Source organism: Xyrauchen texanus, chromosome 17, assembly GCF_025860055.1.
Source record: "Xyrauchen texanus isolate HMW12.3.18 chromosome 17, RBS_HiC_50CHRs, whole genome shotgun sequence".
Taxonomy (NCBI): Eukaryota; Metazoa; Chordata; class Actinopteri; order Cypriniformes; family Catostomidae; genus Xyrauchen; species Xyrauchen texanus.
In genome coordinates, this window is record NC_068292.1 from 15930337 (window position 1) to 15956255 (window position 25919).

Here is a 25919-nt window from a genome sequence, read left to right on the forward strand (position 1 = left end):
TGCCATGTTTGTAAAAAGGCTGTTAATTTGTACTTGAGCCCTTTAAATATTGTTGTTTCTTAAGTTCTCAGACTGTCTGAAGTAGATGTTGGTCAAGTGAAGACACCAGAACATGTAAGATGCACTTCACAACTTCAGATAATGTTGCTGTTGTGTTTGAAATTATGCAAGTTTTTCTCAAGAATTTCCTGCTGTCAAGTGTTTATTTACCCATATAAAAGATAAAGAAATGAGCATGTTTTCTTTTGGTGAGGATAATTACAAGGAACACAACCACATCATTTTGTGATTTGGGCAGAGTAAATGGGGGAAATTGAGTTGAGTCCCGCATTTCAAACATGTATTCCGAAGGGACAAATAAAATGACATAATGTGAAGGGTCCAAATTGTCCATATTTTAATTCAAGAGTACAATATATGATTACAATCTTGTTAATGTCACCAGTTCTGTTGTATTTAGTCAGATATTCCAATCAAACCATACAAGAGACATAGCGACAATTCACATTACCGACATTTTTGGTCAAAAAAATTACCAAAATTGGTCCATTCCATGGTTAAAATGTAAATTCTGTTTTTCATACATGTCAAGAGCAAATCTCCCACATCCCCATTTAATAATTAACATCTGTTCTTAGCCACAATGAAGGTACCATATGTCATGCATGTAAAATAACATGAACAAATGTCTGACTGTACTCAACACGACTATTGCTGATTGATCTTTTAATATTCTTAAAGTAGACAACCTGAAGTAGCTAAGTGTTCTAAATATGCTCCTTGAAACAATTAGCTAAACATCAAAAACAAAAAATATACAAAGTTTACATATCTCATGCAATCGATAATTTCTCTTGGCCCACCCACCCAAAAGTTTCTGCCTACACTGCTGTTCCAATGTGACCTTAAGCATACTTATTTCTAGAGCTAATGCCTTGTTAAAGGACACAATTTGAATGTTTGTCATTAATGCTAGAAGTTTCCCTTTTATCATTTCATTTATTAAATGAGAAATCAGTCACTATAAGCTGCCATTGGTGTGTGCAGCATATGTGTGGGAAAGCTTTTTTTTAATGCCAAGTTAAAAATGTTTCCCTTGCAGTCAGGCATTAGGGAGACATGTGGACACACAAACTGTCACACTATCATCATGCCAGCCTTCAATCTATGTAACCCACGCATACACAAAAAAATCATCACCCGCAGCTCCCTGCCCTCTCTCGCTCGCTCTCTGTCACACACTCACACACACATTTGGGACTTTAATCAACGTCATCATTGGTCTCCTTTGCTGCAGTTGGTTGAAATGGAAAAAAGCGAGAACACACCAGGCTGGTGACAGACAGAAAGTTAAAACTCCTACACAGTCTCATTTTCACCTTATTCATTGCTATAAGTAGGTTGGAGGAAACCCAGAAAATATTTCTTAAATTTAGGAGTGGTGGTGTCTTAGTGGGCTAAAGCACATAACTGTTAATCAGAAGGTCACTGGTTCGAGCCCCACAACCACCATCATTGTGTCCTTGAGCAAGGCACTTAACTCCAGATTGCTCCGGGGGGATTGTCCCTGTAATAAGTGCACTTTAAGTCACTTTGGATAAAAGCGTCTGCCAAATGCATAAATGTAAATTTAAAAGATACAATATATCACTTCTAAAATATTGAGATTAGAATTATTTGTAACACTTTGCAATAGGGTTGTATTTGTTAACATTAGCAAATGCATTAGGTATCATGAACTAACAATGAACAATGTATTTACAGCATTTAAGCTTGATTAATGCTAATTTGCTGTATAAAAATAAAATTGTTTATTGTTGATTCATAATGCATTAACTAATGTTAATATGTACAACTTCTAATAAAAAAGTATTACTGTACAGTACAATATGTTGAAAAAAAAAAAAAAGATTGATAAGTGCTGCAAAAAAAAATGTCATTGTCAGTTCATGTTATCTAATGTAGTTAGGCTAACTAATGTTAATGAATACAACCATATTGTAAAATGTTACAGAATGAACTTATTGATTGTAAAAATATGGATTAAAAACAACTACAGTATACTGAACAACTAAGGCATTTTTAAGGCAATTCTTTTTGCAGTTTCACACGCAGTCCTCCAATATTACAAAATACAGATTGCACATTTGGAGACTTTTTAGTGTTAGTTTTAAGTGAATCTAGTGCTCAACAACAAGGGTTTTTATTCTGTTGTCCCAGTCAGGCTCCTGCCAAGTTCAGTTTTTTACTTGCTCTGTCAATTTTTTATCTGGCCCCATCACAAATAAATACAATTAATAAATAAATACATTTATTTTTAAAAAAAATCTGTGTCTGAAAAATATACAGTATGTAGCCTTCAGTTTAGATCATAAAAATACAACATTTATTACAAAAATATATTAGGCTTTTGTTTTGGAATAATATCTAGACCCACACTCTCAAATACATAAATCAATCAATACATGTTTACATTTTATTTTTAGCATAATTTGTTATGCATCTGAAAAGTGTTTTGGCAGTTTTCTTTATTTTTCTCATCTTCATAAGGATTTTTAATTTGCCAAATTTTTTTAATATCTAAACAGGACATTATTATACAGTATAAGTAACATGTAGCCTATTCAATGAAAAACATGAATTCATTTGCATACTGTTTTTGGAAAACAAGGGCATATTGTGCAAAATATTACTTGTTTGATGCTTCTTTCAAATTTTGACAAAACATCATGATGTCAGCTAGCTGGATAACATCACCTTAGTTACATCATTAAATCAACAGATGTCACAACAACATTCAATACATCACACACCACCATATTTGCTTGCGTTTGTAAAGCATAAAAACTCATCATCAGCATCCATATTATGAAGTGACAACCACTTGACCGAAAAACTCTTTCAGTAGCCTCGGGCCATGAAGCCATTGTTTATGTTGAGCCCTGACATGTTTAATACTGTACAGTGTGCAAACATATAGTCTGGTTATAAAATCATAAAGTCATAGAAAAGCATTCTCCGGAATAAACAGTTTCTTGGAATTTTATCAGAGATTCTCTGCTGACATTAGCATTTTGACGAGCCTCATGCTTATCTGAATTATGTTATGTACCCTGAAGTATATTCTGAATGCACTAGCATAATGTTGTTTCAGGTTTTAACACAAGTAGGAAATTCAGTAGAAAAAGGTCAAATTAAAGGTTGTATGATGTGCAACAAACACATCAGGTTTATTTATTTATTGTGTTCGACCAGTGGGTGTGTCACAAGACATTACCCATTATTCCTGCTATTCAGTCTCAGACTGGAAACAACCTCTCAGTGCTAACACCATTACTGCTAATCACACTCAGGTTATTAGAATGTCAATGCTAAATATCCAGTAAGTCCCCACTGTAATGCTAAATCACCAAATCAGAGTTACGTTTGCAACACTCACTGCCATAACCGAAGAGAAGTGTTGCAACACTGGGAAGGCAGAGCTGACTCCTAGGAAATGGGTAATCATAAATGAGGGTGCCACTTAGCCTTTATGAAGAGAATCATAACCGACTTCCCAAAATCTTCTTCTCTCATACAGTATGTAATCATTTAATTTGGTTTGAGGAAGTTTGCACGACTCAGTTTGCCACGTTGCAAAGTTAAATGCCAGTTTCCTCTTATTGGGTTATGTAATTGAAATCCAAAATCCAAATAAACCTGTTTTGTCAGCAAACCTGCTGCCTCCCATCCTGCTTAAATCATGAGGAGTTCAGAGGATGAGAGGAACAAATCCAGCTTTCTGAGTGCCAAACACACAAAATGTGTGTGTGTGTGTGTGTGTGTGCGTGCGTGCGTGCGTGCGTGTGTGTGTGTGATTAATCATAATATGTCCAGTGTCTTCACTCTCTCTAATGACCACACAGGCTGTGGTGGGAATGTAACACCTCTGAAGAAGGTTTTTCCCTCGATGTTAAAGCGCTGACAGCAAAATGTATTAAACAAACAAATTGCAACACAGACTGTTTCAGTCCAAAAGAATCCCACACCTTATTGTCACAACACCTGTTGACAGTACTCTTCTAGAAAATGCATTTGTACATGACTGTCACCGCAGCTTGCACCTAGTCCTAAAGATTTTAGATGAAAAGTCAAATAGGTTTCATCAATGTCGTATATTAGCTAAATATATATTTTTTTAACTTGTAGGGAACATTAGAATGACATTTGCAGTTGTAAAGTTGGTTGGTTCTGGAACAGACTTAAAGGGATAGTTCACCAAAAATGAAAATTCTTTCATGATTTACTCACCGTTATGCCATCACAGATATGTTTGACTTTCTTTCGTCTACTGAGCACAAATGAACATTTTTAGAAGAATATTTCAGCTCTGTAGGTCCATTTAATGCAAGTGAATAGTGACCAGAACTCTGAATGTTGAAAAGCACATAAATACCCATGTTGAACTGCATTCATTTCTACAGGACAGATAGTATTAGAAGTTTTGATCATTTTTAAATATATAAAATGCATGACATTTAATTTATACTGAAGATTCTAAATAAATAAATAAAGTCTCTGATCGTGTCACGATCCCTTGTCATCTGCACCGTGTTTCATGTTTCGATCCCTTGTTGTCTGCCCCGGGTTTTCCGTTTCAGCCGTCACCGATCACGTTCCATGTCACGTTTTCCCTGTTGTCCGCCCTGAGTCTCACTGTCCTTGTGTAAACTAGCATCCTACGGCTCCGCCCCCCGAGCCTCCTACGGCTCCGCCTCCAGAGACCCCAGAGCCTTCTAGGGCTCCGCCTCTAGAGCATCCTACGGCTCCGCCTCCTGAGCCTACTACGGCTCCGCCTCCCAAGCCTCCTAGGACTCCGCCTCCCGAGCCTCCTACGGCTCTGCTCCCAGAAACTCCAGAGCCTTCTAGGGCTCCGCCTCTAGAACATCCTACGGCTCCGCCTCCCGAGCCTCTTACGGCTCTGCCCCCAGAGACTCCAGAGCCTACCCGGTCTTCGCCTCGGAAACCTCCCACGGCGCCACCTCCCTCGGCTCCGCCTCCAGAGCCTTCCAGGTCTCCGCCCCTAAAGCCTCCTATGGCGCCACCTTCCTCGGCTCCGCCTCCTGAGCCTTCCTCGGCTCCACCTCCTGAGCCTTCCTCGGCTCCGCCTCCTGGGCCTTCCTCGGCTCCGTCTCCTGAGCCTCCCTCGGCTCCACCTCCAGAGCCTTCCAGGCCTCCGCCTCTAGAGCTGCCTATGGCGCCACCGCCCTCGGCTCCACCTCGTGAGCCTCCCTCGACTCTGCCTCCTGAGCCCCCAGAGCTTTCCGTGATTCCGCCTCCCTTGGCTCCGCCTCCTGGGTCTCTCTCGGCTCCGCCTCCTGGGCCTCCCGAGCCATCCTCGGCTCCGCCTTCCTCAGCTCTGCCTCCTGAGCCTCCCTCAGCTTCGTCTCCAGAGCCCCTCTCAGCTCCGCCTCCAGGACCTGTCCCTGTCCGATGGCCGCCTCCCAGGCCTCCTAGACCTGTCCCTGTCTTGTGGCCGCCTCCCAGGCCTCCTAGACCTGTCCCTGTCTTGTGGCCGCCTCCCAGGCCTCCTAGACCTGTCCCTGTCTTGTGGCCGCCTCCCAGGCCTCCTAGACCTGTCCCTGTCTTGTGGCTGCCTCCTAGGCCTCCTGAACCTGTCCCTGTCCTGTGGCCACCTCCCAGGCCTCCTGGACCTGTCCCTGCCCCTTGGACTGCCCTCTTGCCCACTGTGCCACCCGGACTTCCTGTCTGCCCTGTGTGCTCCCCTTGGACTGCCTCCTTGCCCATGTGCCACCTTGGTTTGTCTCTGTGTCCCTTGTGCCTCCTTAGTCTGTCTTTGTGTCCCTTGTTTCCCCCTTGGTCTGTCTGTTTCCCCCTGGGTCTACCTCCTCACTCCTTGGTCCTTTGTTTGTTTTTGTTATTTTTGTCTTTTTGTTTAGGACCGTCTGGAATCCGGTCCTTTTGAGGGGGGGTTATGTCACAATCCCTTGTCATCTGCAATGCGTTTCATGTTTCGATCCCTTGTTGTCTGCCCCGGGTTTTCCGTTTCACCCGTCACCGTTCACGTTCCATGTCACGTTTTCCCTGTTGTCCGCCCCGAGTCTCACTGTCCTTGTGTAAACTACACTTCCCGTCTTTCCTGGCCCTTCTCTGCGTTATTGTCCGCACCTGTCTGTTGTTTTGTCATTACCGTGTCTCTTTATTTAAACCCCGCTGCTTCCCCTTCCCTTTGTCGTTCGTTGGCGTTTCATGTCGATTCCTATGTTCTCTCGTGGTTCTCTCTCTGTTCCCCTTGTTCGTTCGAGGTTACCCCCTGCCTTTCGAGGATGTTTGTTGTCTATGCCCCTAATTCCTTCCCTTCGTTTATGTTCTTCCTGCCGTGTGTTCTTTTGTGTTTAGTTTAGTTTTTCCCAGCGTGGACTTTTCTTTCTGTTTATTTGTTTATGATTTATAAATAAAGCCGCGTTTGGATCCAAATCACTCGTCTGCCTTCTCCTGCTTCCCACAGCCGTGACAGATCGTAAGTGTAGAAGTGTTTGACTGTGTCTCTCATGTGCTTCTCAGATGACTGGCAATAAAAGCAGAGGTCATATCTTCATCAGACAGGGGCTGGTGACTCTTCTCTTTCTCAGCTGTTTTCTGCAGTCTCACTCTAAGCCTCATATTTTTTACCATAAACCCCTTTCAGAGATATCAGAGAGATTTCCAAGTACTCTGACATTGTTCAGCAAATCATCGTTCTTATGAGAGACTGGCTGATTTCACTGACACTATTGAACACAGAGTCAGTGGCTCGGAAATCCTGGACATGGCCATTAAGTACATGCACAATGCCCTAACACTGGACGTACTGCAGAATGTGCATCTAGAGGAAGGAGAGTGCAGTAATGCTTCTACCAAGAAATTACACTCTAGCCGTACTTGGGCTGGGCAGTTATGTAGAAACTCCTCCTGGAGGTGAATAGTCACGGTATTTCTAGTGATATAGAGGAGTCCAAATATATGAGTCGGTTAGTAAAAGTGCTACTATTTAGCAGTTTTCCAATTTATTAACACAACAATTGGGGTGAAATGTTGAACTGAACAATTAACTTTTTAAATGTCTTAGTATTTGGTATGCCCTCTATTTGCTTTACCTTCAGCATACACTCAAGCTGGCATGGACTCCACAAGTTTGCACAAAACCTGATGATCCATGTTAACCTGCAAGATTTGAGAATGTTTCAAATAGCATCTCATGTGCTTCAATGAAGCATGGAAATTTGACCTTTTCTACAAAGGTTCTTTTCTAACATCGCCAATGCCACAAATTTGCTTATATGATTAATGACCTTAAAATGGTGCAGAAACATTTTCCATCTTAACATATCTTAACATATCCAAAAACATATTTACTGGTTTAAATTACATTTTGAATTCCCGATTTTCAGTGTGGCTTCAGACATACAATACGGACCCCACTGTATGTCTAAAATCTTAGTGTTAAGATTAGGATACCTTTGGTCTTTTAAATACCTGCATATTTGACCAGTTTAAATGTTCTTCTGGTAAGTATAGAGGCAGAGATTATGGTGGTGGAGTCATTTGAAGAGCTGAAGAAGAGAGTGATTGAGGCTAAAGGGAAAATTGTTGTGTATAACCAGACATTTGTCAGATATCGGCTTTCAGGGGCTTCAGAGGCAGCTAAAGTTGGAGCCTTGGTCTTTCTTATCCATTCACTTACTCCATTCTCCATCAACAGGTTAGAACTCTCCCACTTTTCAAATTATTATATGCTACATTCAGCCAATTGTCTGAACTAGCTTCTTATTCATCATCATTAGGGATTTTTTTTCTGTTATCAAAACATTATTTATAGTACATTAATTGCAGGAACAGTTGCCCTTTGAGTTGTCCAGAGCTCAGTGGCATGCTGAAGATGACATTTATGATATTGTAACATATTGCATACAGATATACACAAATAATATGATATTTTGTAACTCTACAATTCCTGCAAACTTCAATGAAATTTAAATGTGCAAGCTTTGTTTTAGAAGCCTAGGTGAAAACAAAACTGGAGTTTATTGGCTTTTAATCCATGTAATTATAAATACACCTGCCACCATAAACTATAGGTTACTGAGTACAACAGTGCCCGACCACTTTTTCAGACTTCTGGGTTGCAGAAGTATTTTTCCCATTATATTTTTTTGCATGCTTTTCATAAAATTCTCCATCAAGGAATTGTAAGTCCTAACCCAATTATAGACAGTACATAGGATTTCTCAGCTGCCCAGCTGACACCGTGGCCCCAATGACTGATCATCACACATCTGTCCAGCAGCCACTGCCAGTTTATTTCTAATTAGAGACTTGTTGGGGAAAGGTTTCTATTCCTGTGACTGTGCTGTCCTCTCAATCAGTTCTGCAGCTATGCTGTGCAGATTTTATGTTTTAGCACGATTACCTGTTAATATCTTCTGTGGGAAATGGTGAAAGATTCGATGTGATTAAGTGTGAATGGAAAAAGTACCATTCTGCAACTTTACATTTTAATAGATGCATTTGGCTTGAGTGTTCTGTCATCGCTTACACTCACCCCAAAAATAAAAGAAAGAAATGATATTGTAATATGCTCCAAAATATTAGGAATTAGGATTTTTTTTTTTGCATTTTGAAATTATGAGAATTTGTCCTCACACACATACACAGAGAGAGAGAGAGAGAGCGAGAGAGAGAGAGAGAGAGAGAGAGAGAACAGAATAAATCAGAATAATCTCCGAAGAGAGGTGCTTAGGGTGCATTCAGGTTGATGGGCAGGACACATAATGAAAATACCATTAGAAAATGTTTATTCAGTAGTGTTTTTTTATGAAATACAATACTGTTTCTCTCATTCTGTAACATTACCATTCATCATATTTCTCCAGTTCCAGCTTTTAACATCATTCTCTGATGCAGAAATGTCCTCAAATCCCTGCAGATCTGTTTCAGGACAGTAGGCACTTCAAGGGCTTCTAAAACATTTGTGAATATACATTTTCATAGTTTTTTTTTTAACTAACATATTACATATAATATGTAGTATATAAATAATTATATTCTATAAATTATTGTATATTAACTTATACAGATACGTCATTGACTCTAAATGGTCAGGTCTTAAAAAGAAACATCATGGAAATGCACATGTAGGAGGGAGTAAAAATAAGCAAATGTGATCCACACTATTAATCACCATCATTGTTAACAACACTGTTTGAGTCTTTGGAAGGTCAGAGACATTCAGCAGAGTATGCTAGAGTCAGAACCATACAGTAAGTAAAGTCATTTTAAAAGCTTTTCCACATGAGGGTTAATATTATGAAAGAAAATTGGCCTCCATTAAGTATTCAGTCAACAGTGAATGCTGAACATGTGTCGATTAGTAACAATGTGGGAGTAGGTCTGTAATGTGGGACTAATACTGTTGACATTTACTGGATGAATGCCATTAACTTGTCATGGAGCTCAACTGGTAGAGCAGGGCTCTAGCAACTGCCGAAGTCATCAATACAATTCCCAGGAAACATGCAAACTGATCAAATGTAAACCTTGTTGCTTTAAAAGTTTGAGAATTTAATGGAAGATACTGTTAAATGTACTCATTAAATTTGTTTGCAGTAAACAGCCTTTATCTGAAAATATTCCATATTTTATTCAAAATAAAATATTTTTTGTTCCCTCTAATACTGGATTTTGTGGGGAAACACAATAAAGAAAACACAAAGTTGATGTACTTGAAATGTTTCTGTGCAATTTAAACTATCTATATCGGTAAAGTCATTGCAGTATTTCAGGATGCCACGAATGAAGAGCACTTAAGAGATAGTGGTGTGATTTGATTTGATGAAACAATTAAGAACTGATTTTTCTAAGAGACTTTACCCTGCATAAGTGCTTGTGACAAGACAGACAGAGAAAGAGTTCAAGGAAATGAAAAGCACAAGCATGGTGGAATGTGTTCTTGCCTCAGGCAAAGTAGAATTTAAACTTTCAGGGACTTTAACATTGTACTACAGAAAATTAAATGTAACAAAATACATCAAAGCATTCTGCAAAATTTTGTGATCTTTAAAGGCTTTGAATATGGCCACACAAAAATGCAAACATATACCCTTTACAAAATAAGCTGAGATGAAACCAAATTATTGATAAAGTCCACATTGAGATCATAATATACATTTCAGTGAAAAATTAAAGGTATCAGATAAAGCATACGTATAGCCCACAATTACCCCCTCTGAACTGACTTGTTCTTTAATAAAAACGTACCTCTACTGTTATAAAGTAGTCAATCTAGCTGTGTGAAGTTGCTTTCATACTTAAAAATAAAAAATAAAAAACCGTAAAGAAAATTTCTTTTTTTTTATTTTTTATCCCAAAACAAAAGTACAAGCCCTAGTATGCTTTGTAAAACAAAATTATCATTTGTTTTTTTTATTACATTTTTAAACAAGTAGATGTTCCCTGTAAAAAAAAAAATCTCCTCAAGGTGCTACCGAGCCAGGTTATTCTTGGAGAGGAGATGGTTGTCATAATGATGTTACTGTTGGTAATGATTGGTCATTCAGGCATAGAACTCCTTGCTTGGAGCCTTCTGATAGGCTGAGCTTGGTGGCTTACGCTCTCCAAGATCATAGCTGCCCTCATCCTTCTTTCTCATACGGTACACAAGGAGGAGGATAAGGAAGATGGCAAACAGGAAGCCAATCACTCCACCGGCTATAACAGCTGCAGCAAAAATTCAAGAAAGACACCACACAAATCATATTCAAATCTTCCACAAAGAATGATGAACATGAACTTAAAGGAAATCTGTGGCATGAATACATATGTGGCATGCTGCCAATTACCACAGAAATACTTTTACAAAAACAATTATAAACCCAGTAACTTTCACATTATACTGTATGTGCATGTGTGCAAGAAAAGAACTGTTTACACAGAGAAAAATCAGTAGCATTTTATAATAAGGTTACAGTTGTTAATATTAGTAAATACATTATATACAAAAAACCATATATTTGTAATTTTTTTTATTAATCTTAATATTTACGAATGTAATTTAAAATAGTATTAATATACTATATGCAATAATCATCAACCATTTCTTGTTGATTGTTTTAGTTTTGCATTTAAAAAAGGTCAACATAATAATTGTGTCTTGAAGGAATGTTACAAATTCAAAACAAGTTAAACTTAATCAACAGTATTTGTTGCATAATGCTGATTACCATAAACATTTATTTCGACTCTTACCCCGTTTATTAAAAAAGAAGCTAAAATCGTGTGTCACATTTATGTGTTTTGTTCATGTTTTTTCATGTCTTTTATTTTCAAGTTTAGTTCCTATTCCTATCATGTCATGTGATTTCCTGTTTCCTCATGTAATCTTGTCATCTTCACAAGTCCCCTGTTCATGTGTCTTGTTTTCATAGGTTCATTCTTTGATTACTTTGTTATTAGTCTTGTTATCTTGTTTAGATTTTAGTCTTGTGATTGGTTTATCTGTTACCCATGTCCTTGTATTTAAGCCCTCATGTTTGCCATTGTCTAGTGTCAGGTATTGTGAATGTAACTTTGTTGTTTTGCTCTAGTCTAGTCTAGTCTAGTCTAGTCTTGTCTAGTCACGTCACATCACATCACATCACATCACATCACATCACATCACATCCCCTGGAGAGTTATGTAGAGGGCTTCTGCAATCTTGCCTTCCAGGTGGACTTCCAGGTTTCCATTTTGGATTGAGTGAGCCAATCTCATCTTTAATGCCTGGCAGTCACAGTTCCCTCAATCTGGTCCAGTATATCGACCTTGCCCTGCAGATTGTTCACTGTGGGGGAGGCGAATTCCGAGTCAGCGACCCACGTCATGGTCGATGAGTCAGTGTCCCAAGTCATGGTCGACGAGTCAGCGTCCCTCATCATGGTTGACGAGCCAGCGCCCACGCCTGCCACTGTTCGAAGAGCAAATGGCCATGCCTGCCACAGCAAATGAGCTGGAAGCTTTTTCCATCTTAGAGCCAGCGTTGCTGGCCTCGTCCGTCCCAGAGCCTGCATTGCCAGCATCGTCTGTCCCAGAGCCTGCGCTGCCAGCCTCGTCCGTCCCAGAGCCTGCACTGCCAGCCTCGTCCGTCCCAAAACCTGCGCGGCCAACCTCGTCCGTCCCAGAGCCTGCCATGTCACAGCCACGCCAGAGTCGGCTCCAGGCCATGTCACAGCCACGCCAGAGCCGGCTCCAGGCCATGTCACAGCCACGCCGGAGTCGGCTCCAGGCCATGTCACAGCCACGCCAGAGTCAGCTCCAGGCCATGTCACAACACTGCCTCTGCCTGCTCCATGCCATGTCACAGCCGAACCTCAGTATGCTCCATGCCATGTCTCAGGCAAGCCCCAGATTGCTCCATGCCATGTCTCAGGCAAGTCCCAGACTGCTCCATACCATGTCTCAGCCGAACCTCAGTATGCTCCATGCCATGTCTCAGCCAAGCCCCAGATTGCTCCATGCCATGTCTCAGGCAAGTCCCAGACTGCTCCATACCATGTCTCAGCCGAACCTCAGTATGCTCCATGCCATGTCTCAGCCAAGCCCCAGATTGCTCCATGCCATGTCTCAGGCAAGCCCCAGACTGCTCCATGCCATGTCTCAGGCAAGCCCCAGACAGTTCCATGCCATGTCTCAGGCAAGCCCCAGTCTGCTCCATGCCATGTCTCAGGCAAGCCCCAGACTGCTCCATGCCATGTCTCAGGCAAGCCCCAGAATGCTCCATGCCATGTCTCAGCCGAACCTCAGTCTACTCCATGCCATGTCACAAACAAGTCTCTGCTCCACATTCCAGGCCCGCCTCTGTTCCACGGTCCAGGCCCGCCTCTGCTTCAAGTCCAATTTTAGTCAAGTCAAGTTCATGTTTTTGTTTAGTTCACATTTGTAGTCAGGGTTATTGGGATTCCAAGTTTGAAAAATAATCTGCACTTGGGTTCATCTTCACGTCATCACCTGTTTCCAGCATCCTTACATTGTGATTATAGTAAGGCATTTACAATTTCAAAAGTATAGACACAAGATGTTAACATGTTGTGTTAACATGATTTTAGTGCGATTAAAAATGGCTTAATCCAACATTACAACTTTGTTGTCATGGCTTTGGTGTCATAGTACTATTAAGCACTGAAATCTGTTAAATGCTGGTAGATCCCAGTTTTTATCACATTTAAATCATTTTAACACATACAGTATAATGTTTACATTTTGTGGTTGTACTTTTAAAACAGATTGTACTTAATGTTTATGGACTGACTCCATTGACTTCCATCGTGATTGCTTTACTATAAATTATTCTTTCGTTTGAGCTTATCTTGTACTGAACTTGAAACATTAGTCTTTCTTTCTACCTTTTTGTTTTGTCACAAACCAGTTCTAAAAAGCTAATTTCCCAGCAATATTAAATATACCCAAAATACAGATGTATTTATGCCACTCTCAGTTCTATTCAGCTTTCAATATAAAAATCATGGTGGACACAATGAACATTTCTGTGAAACATACCCGCCAGCACTTCTGTCCTCTGGAATAGATTTTCTGTGCGAACCTCATGAAGAGGGTCAGCATCTTGTACAACACTTGATGAGCTGGTGGCCTCAACAGTGACCTGGGGCTTTTCTGTCTGATAGTCAAAGATCTATAGAACAGAGGAAGAGAGAAAGGAAGAAAGAAAGGTTAACATCGAAATTGCTGACAGCTAAAATATTCTAACTAGTAGACAGGAGATCCAATAACAAGATTGAAGGATCTAACATAATCGTGATGTTGTGTAAAACTGTGCAAGACAGCAGGCCAAACGGGTGCAATATCAGGGGTTGTCACAGTTTTGCAAGCTGTGCATGTTTTCGTTGCAGTGGGAGTCAGCAGAAAGCTTTGATAATGTCAGAATCAGTTACAGTTCATGTGAAATGGGTGAGCAATCGCACCTCTGTTTCCAATACCGAGTCAAAGACTGTCTCTATGCTGATTTGGTCTGTCTCTCTGGAAGTTGAGGACTCCAAACTGGGGCTGCTGGTGTAGACAGGCCCCAGAGTGAATTCGGCTTTGAATTCTGGGTATCGCACAGTTATTGTTGATGTATCCTCATCATCGTCTGTTTTACTGAAACCTAGAGAGACCATGAGGAATAGATACTCCAACCATTAGTATGTTGATATATGACTATAAGACAGTGGCTGAGTTTGGAATGATATACTACCATACTACTCTTACTATGCCATAGACACATATAGCAAAGCAAGGAAGAGTAGTATGTGTTGTATGCCATTCCAAACTCAGCCAGTGGTTCTCAAATGGTTTGGCTTCAGGACCCAGATTTTACATTGAACATTAAGAGTCCAGCCAACACACTACCAAAACTCTTGAGCATACAAAAGTATGCTTAAAATAAAACTTTGAATTATTCATATTAAACCATGAATTATTAACATTGCGAAGGCTGAATAACAGACAACTTTGGTTTCTAAATGTCTCTTTAATCATTTTAAAGGTTTCATGATCTTAATTTCATGAAATTATTCATGATTATATGATAAGTTTCATTTTGTTATTTGCATTTAGCATTGCAATACCTGTGACACATTTTAGGTTGCGACCCACCAGTTGAGAACCACTGATATATGATGACATTCAAATATAATGGGGCCATAACGAGATCCTGATGGCCTGAGTTATAGATCACACTTCTCTCTTTCTTGGAATTTTAGATGAATGTGGTGAAACAGAGTGGGTAAGTTTAAACTAGATCACCACTCTTGCTTAAAAGTGTTTCCAAGAGAGACACATGAAATAATAATTGCATTTCATTCCCTCAATTTTGTACTGTAATTGCACCAGGTACAAGGCACTGAGGTGCAGCGGTAAGAGGCAGAGGAATGACCAATTAATAATGCAGGCCTTCTGTATGCAGCAGACATCTGCTGGGTGACCATGGTGGACTAGGCTGACCGCATTTGACCGCAGGTGAAACATCTGTCCATTCACAGTACAGGGGACATTGTCAAGCAAACACATCTAAGCAGCCCTTCTATTACCACCACTTTATGTAATCTTTAGATCTACCTATTAAGACTAAATACTAGTTTCTAAATTGTTTCTAAATACTTAATTTCAAACAGCATTCCAAACAACAGATTCTACACTAATCCCTAAATGCATCTTTTGAAATTATACAAATACAATTTAGTATTTAGCAATTGAGTAATTTCAGGGTGAATCTAACAAGGCATTTATATTTCCTGTATGTGAGTGGCACTTAGCCATGCCAAATTGAATAATTACGATAGGTTTCGCTGTTAATCCTCAATGTAAATTGTACTTCTGATTGCTTAGAAACGTAAAAGCATACTTCTGATCAAGTCTGACGATTTGAGGTAAGCTTTATGTTCATAGCACAAATGGTGCAGGACAAGACACGCAGCAAAGTTTAAAAGAATACTTAACCAATATAGTCATTATTTACTCATCCAAATGTTGTCCAAAAACTATTTCAGTTTTTTCTTCTGTGGAAAACAAATGTCTTCAAATCTTTACACATCTTTTTGCAATATAATGAAAGTTGATAGTGACTGTATGCTATCAAACTCCATAAAGAACAAAACAAATAAACATAATATAAAACCACAGTAAAAGTAGTCAACATTACTCATGCACTACTTTCCAAGTCTTCTGAAGCCATTCGATCACTATGGCAACTACCTTAATAACATCAAACTTCATAGGTTCAATCTTGATGTAATGACACAAGAGCCAATTAGGTTTGATATTATAAACATAGTTAATTGCCATTAATGATTTATCTATGATTTTATTTCATTTGAGAGTGAATATCAACCTAAAATGTTGTCTTATTATCACAGAAAGTAATCATACAGCTTCAGAAGACTTTGGGAATGTGCATGTGATGCACTGGCAACTTTTATTGTTGTTTTATGGTGTCTTTTGTTTTTTTATGGAGCTTGACAGCACAGAGTATGGCCCCTTTTGCATTCCATAGAAGAAAGTAAGTCATATGGGATTGGAACAACATGAAGGTGAGTAAACGATAACATCATTTTCATTTTTGGGTGAACTATTACTTTAATACTTAGGGTTAAAGTAATGAGAAATAAAGATAATAACCCTTAGTATGAGCAATTAGGGTAATAGTGATGATGATGCTATTTTAGAATAAATTACTTGAAGAAAATGAGTTGAAGTATCCTTACCAGATCCTGAACCAGAGGTGAAGTCATCATCGTCTAAAGGGAAGTCACCAGACTGTTGGTCGTCCAGATAGAGGTCATCAGCTAAGGCAAGTGACTGACCTGACACCAGTACCTGCACAGGTGAACATAAACAAAATTGCAGATTTATAGCTGAACTTTGTCCTGTCCCAGTTTATGCAGAGACAATTTTAAATTATTTGTTGGTTGATTTCCTTGAAACATGTTTGAGCATCTCAAACAGTACAACAGAGGACCATTGGTTCAACTAAGGTGTTTTGGGCAGGACTACCTGTTTGTTGACCAATGGAAGATGAGAATGTTTGGGAAAACTATTTGAAAACCGTAATTATTTAGCAAAACCATTTAGTGACACTAGAGGCATGGAAATTACACAATTTAGCTTTAATTCAACACATTTTCAGACCCAACACATTTAGTAAAATAATGATGTATTTCTAATTGTTGTCAACTTTTTTAAAGAAAAAGTTTAGTCATTACCTAAAATTTATATTTTCAAAGAAATGCACACAGAGTTAAGGGAGGATTTACTTAAATGAAATGTGCATTTGTAACCGGTCCTGCTCGACCCGCTTCAAACCAGTGTCTCCGGCACTGGAGGCGGGCATGCTAACAATGAGGCTAAAGGCTACAGCCCATAGCGTCAGTCTCTAGTGCACCTCTTGAGGCCAGGGGAGTGAGGTTTACACACTTCACAGCACATACCAGCTGGCTACTGTTACACTCACCCCCCTAAACCTCACTCCCATCTGGGTCACGGCACCACTTGTAACCACAGTCCTGCTTGACCCACTCCAAGCGGGATTTGAACCGGGGTCTCTGGCATGGGAGATGGGTGCACTAATGAGGAGGCTAAAGCCCCTAGAGTCAGTCACTAGTGTGCCTCTTGAGGCCAGTGGAGTGAGGTTTATACACTGCACAGCTACCTACAAGCTGTTTATACAACATAAACAAATATGATTGGCTGATTTTGCTGTTAGCTAAAAGGCACAAACAACAAAAACGCCTGCCTAAGGTTCCTTCCACCTCGGTTTCCCTGGAAACTACCACTAAAAAAAGTCATGTTCGATTTTCTCCCAAAGGAAAAAAACGCTCTAAAAGCTCTCTGACCCACTAAAATTGTGCTAAAAAACCAATTTAAAACTCAGTATCTGTCATTTCTCCACACATTGTGAAAGTAACAAAAGGCTTATCTCTCTGAAGTAATACTTCAAGGTTGAGGGTGAGCAAACAAACAGACACGGTCTACCAGTCTCACACACATAAATGCAGGAGGCTATCATTGTTGTCAAGAGAGAGGGGGCAGATGGATGCTATGTCTATTTAAAAAAACCTATGAACCTTTCTATTTTGGTGTGACAGAATCACATCCTCCAATAACCTTGTCCTGTCCCATAGACTTCTCCATTCAAGCTCACTCGGGCTCAGCTGTCTCTGATCTTCTCCATCCACTTCAACCCTTCTGAAAATCACAAAGAGCAACCAGTAGGCCATGCTCTGTGCACATCATTTCTAATATAGCAGAGGGCAATGAAATAGAGCATGAAAGTGCTGATGCTGTGAGTATGTGTGTGTTTGATTAAAGTCTACAAGAGCAGCAATGGATACGATAATGACATTGGATAATACTGTATGCACCTTTGTGTGTAATATGAATCCTCCTTTTCACATAGACAATAAATAATGACACTCCAATAAAGACAGGTGATACGGTTAAATTGTATAGCGGTCACTCATGCTGGATACACAAACAGAAAGAGGGATCTATGAGAGAGAGAGAGAGAGAGAGAGAGAGAGAGAGCGGGAAAGACAGAGAGATGAGGCATATTTCATGAATAGGGTACAAAATATTGCCTGAAACTCTTTAAAAATATATAATTATTGTTTTAAATGTTCAAAGAAAAGAGGTGGATGGCCTTCCGAACATGTTAATAGTCAGCCTCAGGTGGTCAAACTAAATACTATTTGAGCTTTTTTTTCTAATGAGTTGCCGTTTTTGCACCCCTGATTTTATCCTGTTTGGAACATGTTTAAATACTGTTTAAAAAACATGATCACACGGTAAGTCGGCATGTTGTTTCTGAGAGTTCTGGTATCCTAGGATTGCAAAAAAGTTGAAAAACGGTGCTCAACTAACTAAAGAGGAGGTGCAAAATCCAAATGCCATACTTTAAAAAGAAGGAAGTGTAACACTCACTCAATAAGCAACCTTTAAGCTTAACTTTGTTTGATTAAAACTTGCATGATGTTTCGGCCACCCTCAGGTGGCTTCAGGTACCCTAAAATCGGCTACATAATGAAGACTCACTGACAAGCAGCATTTCCAATCAGATATTTTTGCATCTGTAAACTTGACTTAACTACATGCTTGTGTCTTGTCTCTTTATTCTTACGTCAACTTGCATATAGTGAAAATTAATGATGGGATGGCAAAGGAGAACATGAGTGGGGAGGTGATTGCCACAATCAAAGGTTTGTTGTGAAATCCTAAAAGACGTGTCCAAAAAACACGATGATAATCCGTTCACATGTGGAGAGAAAATCTAAAAGGTCTATTCAATATTTTGAATAATCAGAATCAACGTTCTTGTCATGTTCATTGTTGTCTTTTGTTTTTTGTGCTTTTATGTTGAAGTTTAGTTTAGTTCCTGTTTGGTTTTCTGTAGTCCTTTGTAGTTCATTTTTATGATTGTGTTCCCTTGATTGTTTCCTCCAGGTGTCCCTCATTCCCTTGTTTGTTCCTTTGTGTATTTAAACCCTGCCCTTCCTCTGTTTGTTTGTCGATCGTTGTATGTGTTAGTTCCTTGTTTCCAGACCTGTTCCCTAATTTCACTTACTCGTTCGAGGTTCCTGTGCCCTTCGTAGATGTTTCCATGTTCTGTCAAGGTTTAGTCTCTGTTTTCCCTTCATGGATGTTTCCTTTGTTCCTGTGTTTTGTGTTATTTTTAGTTAGGTTTAGTCTGTTTTCCCATCGTGGATGTTTCCTTTTGTTCCTGTGTTTTGTATTATTTTTAGTTTTAGTTGTTGCAATAAAAGTTCCGCGTTTGGATCCACACCTCCCGTTTGCCTCTGTCTCTATTCATAACAGAACGATCGACTACAATGGATCCAGCAGTTGTTCAGGCAAGCTGCCGCCTCCTGAACCTGAGGCAAGGAAGCCGCCCGGTGGAGGACCACCTTAGAGACTTCCTGGACCTAGCGTGGGCTACCGACTTCCCAGACTCCTCCCTGGTGGTGTTCTTCCGGGCTAGTCTGACCGATTCGCTCAAGGAGCTGTTGCCACCAGCGACGCGCGGCTGGACGCTCCGCGATTTTGTGAAGGAGACTTTGCTGGTCAGCGGCTCGCCCATGGCTTTTCCCATCACGCCTGCCCCACCTGTCAGCGAGCAAGCCTCCACACCAGTCGTTTCCCATGAGCCTGCACTGCCCACTTCGTCTGCCCGGAGGAGGAGGAGAAGACGGGCTTCCGCCTCCCGGCCCACGCCTGCCCCGGCCAGCGAGCCTGAGCCCACGCCTGCCCAGTACCAGTAGCCATGACCGTCCAAAAGCCAGCGCCAGTGGTCGTGCCCGTCCAAGAGACAGTGCCCCCGAGTCTCCCAGGGCTCCGCCTCTCAAGTCTCTCGAGCCTTCCAGGGCTCCTCCTCTCGAGCCTCCCAGGGCTCCTCCTCCCGAGCCTCCTAGGGCTCCGCCCCTCAATCCTCTCGAGCCTTCCAGGGCTCCGCCTCTCAAGCCTCTCGAGCCTTCTAGGGCTCCGCCTCCCGAGCCTCCTAGGGCTCTGCCCCTCAAGCCTCTCGAGCCTTCCAGGGCTCTGCCCCTCAAGTCACTCGAGTCTTCCAGGGCTCTGCCCCTCAAGTCACTCGAGTCTTCCAGGGCTCTGCCTCTCAAGCCTCTCGAGTCTTCCAGGGCTCCGCCTCTCAAGCCTTCTAGGGCTCCGCCTCTCGAGCCTTCCAGGGCTCGGCCTCCCGAGCCTCCCAGGGCTCCGCCCCTCAAGCCTCTCGAGTCTTCCAGGGCTCTGCCTCTCAAGCCTCTCGAGTCTTCCAGGGCTCTGCCTCTCAAGCCTCTCGAGCCTTCTAGGGCTCCGCCTCTCAAGCCTCTCGAGCCTTCCAGGGCTCCGCCTCTCGAGCCTCCCAGGGCTCCGCCCCTCAAGTCACTCGAGTCTTCCAGGGCTCTGCCCCTCAAGCCTCTCAAGTCTTCCAGGACTCCGCCTCTCAAGCCTTCCAGGGCTCCGCCTCTCAAGCCTTCCAGGGCTCCGCCTCTCGAGCCTTCCAGGGCTCCGTCTCTTGAGCCTTCCAGGGCTCCGCCTCTCAAGCCTCTCGAGCCTTCCAGGGCTCCGCCTCCTGAGCCTTCCAGGGCTCCGCCCCCCGAGCCTCCTATGGCTCTGCTCCCAGGGACTCCAGAGCCTTCTAGGGCTCCGCCTCCAGAGCATCCTACGGCTCTTCTCTCCGAGCCTCCTACGGCTCCGCCTCCCGAACCTCCTACGGCTCTGCCTCCCGAACCTCCTACGGCTCCACCTTCTGAGCCTCCAGAGCTTTCCATGGTTCCGCCTCCCTCGGCTCCGCCTCCTGAGCCTCCCACGGCTCCGCCTCCTGAGCTTTCCATGGTTCCGCCTCCCTCGGCTCCGCCTCCTGAGCCTTCCACGGCCCTGCCTATGCCTCCTTCGGCACCGCCTCCCAAGTCTCCTACGGCTTCGCCTCCCGCGCCTCTCCCGGCTCCGCCCCCGAAGCCTTCCTCAGCTCTGCCCCCGAAGCCTTCCTCAGCTCTGCCCACGAAGCCTTCCTCAGCTCTGCCCCGAAGCCTCGCTCAGCTACGCCTCCTGAGCCTCCCTCGGCTCCACCTCCTGAGCTTCCCTCGGCTCCGCCCCCAGGGTCTCCTGCGGCCCTGCCTACGCTTCCTTCGGCGCCGCCACCCAAGTCTTCCATTGCTCCGCCTCAGAGGTCCTCCTTGGCCCCGCATCACACGGCTCCACCCACCTCCCCAGTGGCCATTCCCAGGCCACCCAAACCGGTCCTAGCCCTGTGGCCACCACCCTGGCCTCCTAAACCTGTCCCTGCTCGGTGGACGCCCCCCAGACCACCTGACCCGGTCCCCGTCACATACCCCCGTGGACCGCCTGTCGGCCCCTTGCGTCTCCGTGGCCTGACTGTCTTGCCCTCTGTGCCCCCCTGGACTTCCTGCCTGCCCCTTGTGCCCCCTTGGACAGTCTGTCTGCCCGTTGTGCCCCCCTGGTCTGTCTGTCTGCCCCTTGTGCCCACTTGGACTGTCTGTTTGCCCCTGGTGCCCTCATGTTGTTTTTGTGGGTTTTTGTCTTTTGTTTTTTGTTTTAGGATCGTCTGGAATCCGATCCTTTGAGGGGGGATTCTGTCATGTTCATTGTTGTCTTTTGTTTTTTTTGTGCTTTTATGTTGAAGTTTAGTTTAGTTCCTGTTTGGTTTTTTGTAGTCCTTTGTAGTTGTCATGTTCACTGTTGTCTTTTGTTTTTTGTGCTTTTATGTTGAAGTTTAGATTAGTTCCTGTTTGGTTTTCTGTAGTCCTTTGTAGTTCATTTTTATGATTGGTGTTCCCTTGATTGTTTCCTCCAGGTGTCCCTCATTCCCTTGTTTGTTCCTTTGTGTATTTAAACCCTGCCTTTCCTCTGTTTGTTTGTTGATCGTTGTATGTGTTAGTTCCTTGTTTCCTGCCCTGTTCCCTACTTTCACTTACTCGTTCGAGGTTCCTGTGCCCTTCGTAGATGTTTCCATGTTCTGTCAAGGTTTAGTCTCTGTTTTCCGTTCGTGGATGTTTCCTTTGTTCCTGTGTTCTGTGTTATTTTTAGTTAGGTTTAGTCTGTTTTCCCATCGTGGATGTTTCCTTTTGTTCCTGTGTTTTGTATTATTTTTAGTTTTAGTTGTTGCAATAAAAGTTCCGCGTTTGGATCCACACCTCCCGTTTGCCTCTGTCTCTATTCATAACAGTTCTAATCTAATGCATCTCAATATTAACTGTAAGCTATTATGTCCTGCATTAAATAGAATTGAACTTTTAATGACGTAAAACACCAAATTCACTAATCAACCTTAATGTTAATATTGAGTAGTTTGACTTTAATCGATTGCCATCTAAATTTATTTTAGTGCTGTAGTCTAATATATGCGTGAAGAAGCTCAGAAAATGCGAATAGAGGAAGATATAAAATCTTAAAAAATTCAAACGCGTTTCTAAAAGTGAACTCTGCATTATAAATATAGTTTTGACAGTCTTATCTAGTTTTGATTAAAAAAAGTGCAGAACATTCTGAGAATATATATATAATTTTTTCACATAATTATAGGGCAAGGTTAATTTAAAGAAGTGCAATAATATAAAATAATAGGCAATAATTAGGCAATAATTATTAAAAAAAAAAAAATTTTTGGGGGGGTAATTTATTAATATGATTTAATTTAATGTTTTGGTTTTTTTCTGGTAATTTATACATTTCTTTCGTTTGGTTTGATTTATATTTTTTATTTAATGTTTTTATAATTCTTTTTTTTATTTATTTATTTTTAAAAAAAAATTGCATCTAGCAATTGATTTTATTGATCAAACCCAGAGAAAGCTATGTTTCAAAAGTAAGCTATAACAAATATTTTATTTAGTCCTGGGCTAATGTTAGTGTTCTAATAAAGCACATTGTAGCTTTTCTTCTAGTATTGTGTATTTATTTTACATTTAATACACCTTCTGCATGAAAGGTTGTAATATTAAAAAGCATACTGAAATAACTTTATAGTGGAGAGGTAGTTAGGCGCTAATTTTGCTATGTAGCTAACACGGAGCAGGGTTTCTCTAATCCAGGAGCACGGAGCGAGCGAGGCATAAAGAAGGCTTTGAGCGTGGAGGGGAAATTGTTGCCACTCTACTCCACTCACATACTCTAAACTACAGGCATAGACTGATTTTAGCTAGATAGTTTCTGATTTCATTTTAAGATTGAAATCAAATAAACAACCTTCATGCAATAAAAAATTATTTTAATTAAATTAAATATTTGCTTGATCATTCTTTCAAACAATAACTTGGTTAATAGGGTAATAACAGGGTTGAATGGTCAAGCTTAAAGGGGTCATGACATGAGGATTCAAATTTTCCTTGATCTTTTGACATATATGAGGTCAAACCAAGCTGCCGATATGACTCGTTTTCTACTTCCTCCATATTATAATGTCACACTGTTATAGACATTTGCATCTGACCATTTGCATCCACAACAACACATCAACACTTCTTAACCTTTTTACTTCACAGGTAGAACTGTTTGCCTCCCAAGATTCCACCCACTGCCCGCTCTGGTACTCTTTGATAGAAGCCCCACTCAGCACAGACGCACTGCCACACAGCTGGCCCCGGGGGGTGCGCAAATACGTATTTTCCCCAGTGAGCCTACTTGCACAAGTACTGTGCAAGGTCAGGGAGGTCGAGGAACAAGTCATTCTTGTGTCCTCCCCACTGGCCCACTCGGACTTGTCTTTCAGATCTCACACTCCTCGTGACAGCACCTCCCTGGCAAATTCCCCTGAGGAAGGACCTTCTTTCTCAGGGACGGTGTACCCTCTGGCATCCATGCCCAGACCTCTGGAACCTGGACGGGTTGCAGAAGATCTAAATGGTCTACCACCAGCCGTCGTAGACACGATCACTCAAGCCAGAGCTCCCTCTACCAGGCAGCTTTATGTCCTAAAGTGGCGCTTATTCGCAAATTGGTGTCCTTCCCGATCTGAAGACCCACAGAGCTGCGCAGTCGAGTCAGTGCTCTCATTCCTGCAGGAGAGGCTGGAGGGGTGGCTGTCCCCCTCCATCTTGCATGTTTATGTAGCCGCCATATCGGCTCACCACAGTGCAGTAGACGGTAAGTCGTTAGGGAAGCACAACCTGATCATCAGTTTCCTTTCCATGGCCAAGGCCATGCCTGTTCCCCTCATGGGATCTCTCTGTTGTCCTCTTGGGTCTTCAGGGAGCCCCGTTTGAGCCGCTTGACTCAGTCAAACTGAAGGCCCTCTCCTTGAAGACGGCCCTCCTGATTGCGCTCACTTCCATCAAGAGGGTTGGGGACCTGCAAGCACTCTCCGTCAGTGACACTTGCCTGGAGTTCGGTCCAGCAGACTCTCACGTCATCCTGAGACCCCGACCGGGCTACGTGCCCAAGGTTCCTACAACACAGTTCAGGGATCAGTAAGTGAACCTGCAAGTGTTGCCACAGGAGCAGGCAGACCCAGCCTTGGCTTTGATGTGTCTGGTGCATGCTTTGCACACATATTTTGATCGCAAGCAGAGCTTTAGACACTCTGAGACACACTTTGTCTGCTTTGGTGGACAGTGGAAAGGGAACCCTGCGGGTTCAAGCACACTCTACAAGGAGTGTGGCATCCTCGTGGGCACTGGCCAATGGCACCTCTCTAGCAGCTCTGGGTTGAGCTGGTCTCATCCCGTGACCATAGTGTTAGATGGCCCAAGCCGCATTTAACACTCTATGGAGAGAAAACACATAGAGAGAAAAGGCTGCGGCTGGCGTGGCCTGCTCCGAGACTAGTTACGTCGCTTCCCTCCCTCAGGGATGTGGGGAACTATATGATGTCTCTTGGGGTTGTTGGGGAAGTTTATGTGCAGTCTGATGCACCTGATATTTTCATATGCAATAGCTTGCTTGCACCTGCATCAGCAGTCCACATAACACGTTAAGTGTTGTGGCATTTTTAAATAGGGACCCCTAGTGTCCCTATTTCGACACAACGTTGAGTGAGTGACAGAAGGGGAACGCCTCGGTTACTATCGTAACCTCCGTTACCTGATAGAGGGAATGAGACGTTGTGTCCCTCTTACCACAACACTGTACTAAGCTCCTGAAATGGCCGGGACCTTACTCTCGGCTCCTCAGCTCAAAACCTGTCTGAACAGACTTACGCTTCCCTCCTTTTATACCCATATGTCTGGGAGAGGGGCATGCAAATTCTCATTGCCCTTTTCTCAAAGATAAGAGATAACCAAGGCTCTCAAGAGAGACCCCTAGTGTCACTACATCGACACAACGTCTCATTCCCTCCATCAGGGAACGGAGGTTACGACAGTAACCTAGACGTTATATTGATATTTGCCTTTTTATCATTAGACAAGACAGTTAAAAGTTACAGGGAACTGTTGAGGAGAGAAAGGGAGAATGGAACAGGTGAACAATATAAACATTATGAGCAGACTGTTTAAATGGCACTGTGTTGCACACCAGTCTATTATTGTTGTAACATGATGGCACGTAACAACAAAATTAACCGTGACTGGTCGTTTACATGTAGGGTTGGGGAGCGTATTTAAAATACAAAATATACTGTAAGTAACTGTATTCCACTACAGTTACAGTTTTAATCATTGGTAATTAGAATACAGTTACATTCAAAAAGTATTTTGATTACTGAAGAGATTACTTTGCATTTTATTGTCATTTGTTTCATTGGAAAACATTTATACATATAAATGATGCGATCCAAAGTGCATTTGAACAGAGCTGAAACACTTTCTTATGATGTGTTACATTCATACCAGCAGACAGAGAAGTTTGAAGTTTGGAGCAGAAGAAATAAAAATAAACCTTGCCTAAAAATAAACCTAAATTGTCAGCTT

At 42.1% G+C, this 25919-nt stretch overlaps 1 protein-coding gene across 1 annotated transcript in view; it reads right to left on the reverse strand.

Moving 5' to 3' along the window:
* Positions 1-8811: 8811 nt before the first annotated feature.
* Positions 8812-25919, reverse strand: part of LOC127657949 (syndecan-2-B-like) — a 48001-nt gene continuing 30893 nt past the window's right edge. The window contains exons 2-5 of the mRNA XM_052146973.1: positions 16272-16383; positions 13992-14173; positions 13570-13702; positions 8812-10755 (exon numbers count right to left, since the gene is read on the reverse strand). Coding sequence (XP_052002933.1) covers positions 10592-10755; positions 13570-13702; positions 13992-14173; positions 16272-16383 — 591 coding nt within the window. The 3' untranslated portion in view covers positions 8812-10591. The remainder of the gene's footprint in view (positions 10756-13569; positions 13703-13991; positions 14174-16271; positions 16384-25919) is intronic.